This window comes from Lynx rufus, unplaced genomic scaffold, assembly GCF_022079265.1.
Source record: "Lynx rufus isolate CCGP_SWC_20201006 ecotype Redwood Valley unplaced genomic scaffold, mLynRuf1.p SCAF_2, whole genome shotgun sequence".
In the NCBI taxonomy this organism is placed as follows: domain Eukaryota; kingdom Metazoa; phylum Chordata; class Mammalia; order Carnivora; family Felidae; genus Lynx; species Lynx rufus.
In genome coordinates this window covers 203717137-203725162 of record NW_025814834.1, presented here as the reverse complement: position 1 = coordinate 203725162, position 8026 = coordinate 203717137, and the positions used below count along the sequence as shown (strand labels likewise).

The 8026-nt window shown below is 43.3% G+C and overlaps 1 protein-coding gene across 2 annotated transcripts; it reads left to right on the top strand.

The window, feature by feature from the left end:
- Nucleotides 1–926: 926 nt before the first annotated feature.
- Nucleotides 927–7037, top strand: LOC124515089 (pre-mRNA-splicing factor SYF2). 2 transcript variants are annotated; one of them, XM_047083619.1, is made up of 7 exons: nucleotides 927–966; nucleotides 1131–1244; nucleotides 4085–4210; nucleotides 4917–5034; nucleotides 5123–5213; nucleotides 6089–6187; nucleotides 6706–7037. In XM_047083619.1, the coding sequence occupies exons 1-7, from the start codon at nucleotides 940–942 to the stop codon at nucleotides 6869–6871; spliced, it is 741 nt and encodes a 246-aa protein (XP_046939575.1). In that variant the 5' UTR covers nucleotides 927–939; the 3' UTR covers nucleotides 6872–7037. The 2 variants fall into 2 exon arrangements, with proteins under 2 accessions (XP_046939575.1, XP_046939576.1); XM_047083620.1 differs by having other exon boundaries at nucleotides 6037–6187; nucleotides 6706–6793.
- Nucleotides 7038–8026: the final 989 nt, after the last annotated feature.

The following is an 8026-nucleotide window of genomic DNA, read 5'->3' as shown; positions in this document are numbered from 1 at the left end:
TGCTTTAAAACTGGTTAAGAAACCTGTCTCATTTAAATCAACAGCATCAAACAAGTAATTCCACGCTTATTTAATTACACTTAAGTAAACGCAACAAAGCAGAAAGTATGAAGAGCTACAAGAGGGGACACTGACCCTTCAGGGGGTGGTGGTTAGGGCTTTCCTGAAGAAAGACACTTAAGAAAATCTCAGACAGGAGGGGACACATCTAATGCCAACTGATTAAAAATCAGTTCTCATCATTTGCTGCGGGTCAGGTGACTAGTCACAGATACTTCACCCATATTATCTAATTTGTCCTCAAGCTGCTATGTTGACATGGGTATTGCTGTATTATTTTTCATAGATGATGAACCAAAGAATAGACTAATTTGTCAATAAATAAGAGCGATTATACAGTTCATTATTGAATGAATGGACAGATGTACAAAGAACGGTGTTCTGTGCAGAATTTTCCGAAGAAAGTCAAAGCCTCAAATTAATCCAAGAAATCTTACCGCATCATGAAGATGCTCGAGATCCCAAATAACCCCCAATTTGTTCCTTCTTTTCGATTCGTTACTCAGAAATTTGAACTACAAGGCTGGCCAGTTGACGGGCACAACCTGTGCTCCAGGTCGCTTTCTCATACATTTGGTGGCTTATTCCCTTTTTTCCCTCTTCCTCCTCTTTACCTCCCCAACGCCGTTGACGCCCAGTCTCCGGTTTTACCCACGTCGACCTGTTGGCTCCACTCAAGGCGCCTGCGCACAGGCCTGGCCCAATCGGACACCACCCAGGGCTGCGGCGGGCGGGGATTGGTTCCTCATGTCCCAAAGAAGCAGAAAGGGGCGGGGTTTCTCCGGAAACCTGTGGCGCCTGGCCGCCGGAAGTGAGCAAGAGAGTCAGAAAAGTTGTTTGTTGTCGCCGGAAGTGTGGAGGATAAGGCGCTGTCGGGTGATGATGGCTGCGGAGGCTGAGGCTAAGGTGGGTGGCAGGCTTTGTCCAGGGGTCTGGGATAGGAGCGTCTGCAGGTAGAGGTTTGGCCTAGACGTCGAGGCGATGCCAGAGAGGGAGGCGCACACACCGTGGGGCCGGCGGGGGGAATCGGCCTGGGCCGCCCCGGCTCCAACGGGTCCTCCTCGCCGCAGGTGCCGGTGGACTGCGCGGAAGAAGGGGAGCTGCCCCCAGCTGCGGCCACGGAGCTGGCCGCCCAGAAGCGCGAACAGAGGCTGCGCAAATTCCGGGAGCTGCACCTGAAGCGGGTGAGTGGCCCCGGAGGCATCCGAGACCTGTCACCCAGGCAGGCCTGTGCGCGTTTGCGGAGGGACGGTGAAGCCGCACCAGCGCGCCTGACAGACCCGCAGGGCAGAGGAAGATCTTTCCCGGCGGACCGCAACCCCGGGAGCACACTGGAATCACTTTGAGAACTTTTAAAAAATGTTCATGCTTAGGCCTCACTTCCAGTGTCCTATTTAATCAGTTTCTCGACCCAGACATTGGTATTCTTCTTTTTAATTTTTTTAATGTTTATTTACTTTTGACAGAGAGAGAGAGAGAGACAGAGAGACAGAGCATGAGCGGGGGAGGGGCAGAGAGAGAGGGAGACAGAATCTGAAGCAGGCTCCAGGCTCTGAGCGGTCAGCACAGAGCCCGACGCGGGGCTCGAACTCACCAACCATGAGATCATGACCTGAGCCGAAGTCAGATGCCCAACTGACTGAGCCACCCAGGTGCCCCTGGTATTCTTCTTTTTAATCGACCTCTCCCTAGACCCTCCTTTGAGCCCGTGATTCTGTCAAACCCTTCTTTTTATGGAGGGGGATACGGACCAGAAATGGAAAGGAGTTTGTTTGTTGTCACACAGCAAGTTGGCTACTCATTCGTTTGTACAAAAAGTGCCCACCACCCCCACCGTCCCCCCCAGCTTCTAATGTGCCATAGCCAACAAGATAGTGCGGGTACTTTGGCAAATATGAGAAGTCTTCTGCCTGGTTATGGAGGCAGGTCCATAACCAATAATGACTCCACGACTTGTAAATGCCATTTTAGAGGGAGGAACAAAGTGTCTCAAATACAGAGAAGGAAAAAAAACAACTAAAGACTGATGGGACAACTAAGCTGCTTGAAAGATGAGTAGGATATTATCAGACAAGGAGATGGGAGGGAGAGGTATCCAAGCAGTAGCAACTAGTGGAAAGGCAGAGCCCTAATTAGGGTGGGGGGGGCCCGCAGGCAGCTGGAGACAGGGTATGCGTGAGGAACGTAGTTACCCGTATTTGTCCAGAAGAACTCCATCTGAAAACTAGTCAAACACACATACTTCATTTGAAACCCTCTGTAGAGAATAGGGTGGATGACGCGTGAAGAATAATACAATTTGAACCTCACCCTTTTGCAGTCTTTCACGAATCACTGGATCTAGGTAATCAGTAACTGCAAACATCACAAAAAGGGAGCAAATCAGAGATTGCTTGTCTTGATAGAAGTATAGAACACTAGTTCCATATAATAGAGTTGTTAAAAATAACCTGAATTGAATGAAACCACGAGACCTAAAATTTACCGTAAATACAGGGGTCAACGGAGTATGTGAAAGGACATCATAGGAAGGCAACTAGCACTTTGAGAAACAGAGGACGGTCAACCTGATCATTTTCACAGTCCCCAAAAAAGCAGAGGGCAAAAAAAGATGGAGAAGGAAAGTATAGATTAAATAAACGTTAGGAGATGTATTGACTAATCCCAATATATGGAACTTGTCTGAATTCAAACTGTCAAAATAATGAAGCCTTGAGACCATCAGGGAAATATGAACATTACAGGATATTTGATACTAAGGTATTAATGATTTGGGGAATGTGATGATGGTATTGTTGTTAAAGAGGTATTAAAATACTTATAGGTGGGGGGGGGAGGGGAAAGCGTCAGAAATCAAGAAATTTGAGTCTTGGCCTAACTCTGCCACTGACTCTGAGCTAAAAACTTTCTCAGCTTCATAAACAATAGGGGAATTAGGTTGGAGTCCTCATATCACCTTCATGGTTTATACATGTGACCACCTGTCTGCTTGTTCAGTGTTTTTCTTTAAATTGCTATTTAAATTTAATATCACTATTTCAATGGTAATTTAAAATTTTTATGTCTTTTTAATCTGTAGGTTTGCTTTTCATCTTTTCTGTTTCTAGGTTTTGTTTTGTCTTTGAGTTTTGTGTTTTGTTTGTTTTGAGTTCTGGGAAGTCATTCTGTTTAATTTGGTTGGTAAAAAGATTGGTTTTTTTGTAGTTTTCCAGTCAAGATTTTGTGGTTGCATTCTGATGGTGTCTCCTGCCCCACTTGTTTTTAAAAGGTGTTAAGAAAGGTGTCATGGGGCACCTGGGTGGCTCAGTTGGTTAAACATCTGACTCTTGGTTTCGGCTCAGGTCATGATCTTACAGTTCATGCATTCGAGCTTTGCGTCGGGCTGTGCTGACAGCGTGGAGCCTGCTTGAGATTCTGTCCCCTCTCTCCTTGCCCCTCCCCTACTCACTCTCTCTCTCTCTCAAAAATAAACATTTAAATAAAAAGTATGTTTTAAGTGTTTTCAGAGGTGTTAAGCTCATTAGTCACTGAGAATTTGTCTTGGACCCAGTTTGAACTAAAGAGATGAAAATAGCATGTGACTCTCAGTATGTGATTTGGTGGCATTCAGTAGCATGTAGCATCCTCTCGAGTAACTCTGTACCATGGAACTCAATACTGTGGGAAGCCCAGTTTCATCCGGTCCTAAAAAACTTGCTTACATCTCACAGCCAGAGAGAGTCAAGTCGGTATATCCCTCAGGCTTCCTACTCCCAAACCGTCGTTCTTTCCATCCCTACCACACGGTTCCTTGAAGGTAGGAAAAGAATATTTAAAGCTATAGATACAGGTGTTTACCTCCTAATCTCCCGCTCCCTAAAATTCCCCACCACGGATCCCCGCGTAAAATTCTCTAGTGACTCTCTTCCTTTCAGGATAAAATCCAGAAAGTTTGCTTTGGATGCCTGCCATACTAGGAGACAGGTCATGTCTATTTAGATTTGTTTCCATACCTGGGCTGACAAATTTTGTGTCCTGGTGGTAGAATGAAGCTCGAAAGTTAAACCACCAAGAAGTTGTGGAGGAAGACAAAAGACTTAAATTGCCTGCAAACTGGGAAGCTAAAAAAGCTCGTCTCGAATGGGAGTTACAGGAAGAAGAAAAGAAAAAAGTAAGTACAATCCGATCCTCAACAAGCTGTGGATTCCAGGGTGTGTTGTGTTTTGTCACGACAGCGTAGGGCACGGGAGGTAAGCATTCTGGCTCCGGTCTCCTCAGCTGCCCCTTAGAGAGCTGTGAGAATAGAATACGTGGAACACTTAACAACGTGTCTGTGAGCTACAGTAACAAAAGCTCCAACAATAAGAAACTGTAGGGGCGCCTGGGTGGCTCAGTCGGTTGAGCGTCCGACTTCGGCTCAGGTCATGATCTCATGGTCCATGGGTTCAAGCCCCGCGTCGGGCTCTGTGCTGACAGCTTGGAGCCTGGAGTCTGTTTCGGATTCTGTGTCTCCCCCTCTCTCTGCCCCTCCCATGCTCACGCTCTGTCTCTGTCTCTCAATAATAAATAAACGTTAAGAAAAAAAATTTTTTTAAGAAACCGTAAAGCTCATGCGTCTCCCCTGTGTCAGTTCCTGGTTGAGCAGCCCAAGTGACCTGGCCTGATCCAGCTGCAGGGGAGGTTGGGAAATGGGCAGCCCTGAGCCCAGGAAGGAGGGGAGAAAGCATTTCAGTAGACACCTAATGTGTCCACCACAGCTGTTTTTGGTGTCGTTACAGATGTATTACTTCTTAGAGAACATAGCAAATTCCACAGTTTTCTTTTCAGGCTAATCAACTTACAGTCTTGATAGCAGTCATGTTTTTCCCCCTTTTTAGGAATGTGCCGCAAGAGGGGAAGACTATGAGAAAGTGAAGCTGCTGGAGATCAGTGCGGAAGATGCGGAAAGATGGGAGAGGAAAAAGAAGAGGAAAAACCCTGACCTGGGATTCTCAGGTAAAGCTGGCTTTTATTTCATTGAATGTGCCTCTTAATAACAGGGCTACTAATGCCCCATCTAAAACAGTCTGGGCTCTCATTTTAGATTATGCTGCTGCCCAGTTACGCCAGTATCATCGGCTGACCAAGCAAATCAAACCTGACATGGAGACATATGAAAGACTGAGAGAAAAACAGTAAGTCAGTGTGACTTAATAGTGTTTTTTTTTTTGTTTTTTGTTTTTTGTTTTAGAAAGAGTGTGAGCAGGGCAGAGAGAGAGAAATTCTCTTAAGTAGTCTCCATGCCCAGCACGGAGCCCAACATGGGGCTCAATCCCATCACCCTGGGATCCCCATGACCCTGAGATCATGACCTGAGCCAAAATCAAGAGTTGGATGCTCAACCGACTGAATCACCCAAGCACCCCAATAGCGTATTCTTTATGTTACTGGAAGGGCTTGAATTTAAGAGTGCTGATTCTGGAGCTTTGCTTCCTGGCCTTGAGTTCTGGTTCCACCACTTACTAGACCTGTCATACAGTTTTTCTCCCTGTTTCCTCATCTGTATACAGGAAATAGTAGTGTTTATCTCCTAGGATTATTGTGAAGATGAAATGTATTCATACGCCATACTTAATGTTTGACACACAGTACTGTGTCATCATCCTCATGATTATTATTGTTGCTATTCTGTGTCCCTTACCTGTGCACTTGTGCAGTAAGCATTGCTAAGCTACACTTTCTTTCCCTAAGACAGGTAGTGTGCTTAAGGTCAAGACTGTTTCAGTGTGGAGAGAGCACTAAGTTGGGCAGAGGACACCATGTTTTCATTCAAGCTCTTTCATTTGTATGAACTCGGCCTCCCTTTGTGTCCATTAGCCTCTGGTCCTCAGCTGGCACCTCATTTGGGTACTGGAGTATATAATTTCTTAAATATCTTCTTTTAGGTCTGATTTCTATCTCTTTGAAATCAACTCTGATCACAAAGATTTCCATTTTTGCCCACTAAACATTGTCCAGTTCTGATGGCATAGAATCTCTATGGTGTTACTTACACCCCGCTCTTTCTCAGTGGAGAGGAGTTCTACCCAACATCCAACAGTCTTCTTCACGGAACACACGTGCCTTCCACAGAAGAAATTGATAGGATGGTCATAGACTTGGAAAAGCAGTAAGTACTATAATGCAGCCTTCAGCTTTGTACTGATTTCATGCCTCCTGACAAAAATAACTTCATGGTCTTCAAGTGTAGCAATGGGGTAGAGAGTAAGGAGGACTTGAATTACTAGTTTGAAGAGTGGTCCCATTGACCAGCACTTGTGTATTTGTGTTTTCAATAGGATAATTATTAGGCAGAACCAGCAGTATACTATAAACTCTGAAAGTAGTGTAATATATCACTGCCCTTGTATTTCAACATGACCCTGGGTTATTTCCCAATCTGAAGACTAGATCTGAAGTAAAGTACTATTGACTTATAAATTCAGGAAATCTCACTGAACCCATTTCTTTATATAGAATTTCCTAAAGATACTGCCTTCCATCTTAACTATGAGAACAAAAAAAGCAGCTTGGAATTTTGTACATTTGTTTCCATTACTGAATTTTATACTCTTAACTATTTGAGCAGGTTTTATTAATATCAAAAAAGAAAGTAATTTTGAACGTTATAAATTTTTCTTCCTCTAGAATTGAAAAACGAGACAAATATAGCCGGAGACGTCCTTATAATGACGACGCAGACATCGACTACATTAATGAAAGGAATGCTAAATTCAACAAGAAAGCAGAAAGATTCTATGGGAAATATACAGCTGAAATTAAACAGAATTTGGAAAGAGGAACAGCAGTCTAATCTCCTTCAGGAACTGTTTTGACTGTCAAATTATAACAGTAAATCAGGGCTCTATTAGCTCTCTTTTTATAATTTGTAAAGATGTGTGCTATGACTATTCATTTTCACTCATATATATATTTATTATTCACTTGTTTCAGAAAAAATATGTCTTGTGTTTTCTGTATTCAAAGTATGTGCTTCGTGTGTGCATCCTGCTGGGCTTTATTCCTAGTTACAAACATGTGAATAGAATCATCATCGTCCTTAGATTCGTCTTGTTGGACTTGACCTACAGTTGAACTTGGGAGCTTCAGAGATAGAATGTTAAATTGGTACTAACTCTTCTTGTAAGCTATGGTAGGTGGTGAAAGGAAGGGGACAGTGGCTCCTGGAAATTCACCTTCAGCCCCCTACCCAGCAGCAGTCACAATTAACAGGTGCTTGCCTATCCCATGGCCCACGTATATTTATGGGGCAAGCACAGAAGGTAGGAACCTGATTCTCTAATGACATTTTGTAAATACACCATTTTCAAAAAGCAAATTTCCTTGGAAGAAGGTAAATTAAAACATTTGGTCAAAGTATTAGTAAAACTTACATAATACAATCTTTTTTTAAAGCCTAGTTGAAACGTTAACCTTATTTCAACTGTTAACCTTATTTCAACATGTAGTTTCAGTAGTAATTATGGGAAATATGGGACAGAAAACCTGAACGTCTGGAGTATTCTATAAAAGTAGAGATCGTGTCAGTTTACATGACTAAAAAGACTAGGACTGGGATCAGTAAGTTGGGCACACCAGTATTTAGTGAACTAGTATTTATGAACATGAAAAGATGCTCCCATCTAGAGAGGCTTGTAGAAGGCAGAGAAAAAAATCCAGCATGTACATACTATTTACACTTGCCTCTGCAGAATGCAAACAGAAACAGTAACTTTGACTTCCTTTTCAAAACAATTCAAGACAAATACTCATGCGGCCCAATCTTCTCAAAAAGGTAATAATCTGCCAGTTGTATGAGGTTCTCCAGTATTCTCAAAGAAAACATATACCATAGTACTAAAGGGAAAAGAGGAAGGAAAAATTAGTCGGGATAGGTTTCAGAGAAGTCCTAATAACCTGGATTTAAAGGAAAAATAGATTTCTCTAAAGGAGAAAAGCACTCCCAACA

Excerpts from the sequence above, each read along its gene's own strand:
- LOC124515089 (XM_047083619.1), top strand. The coding sequence starts at position 940 with ATGATGGCTGCGGAGGCTGAGGCTAAG. Across the intron at positions 5,035-5,122 it reads CCCTGACCTGGGATTCTCAG|ATTATGCTGCTGCCCAGTTA; the intron begins GTAAAGCTGGCT and ends CTCTCATTTTAG. Across the intron at positions 5,214-6,088 it reads GAAAGACTGAGAGAAAAACA|TGGAGAGGAGTTCTACCCAA; the intron begins GTAAGTCAGTGT and ends GCTCTTTCTCAG.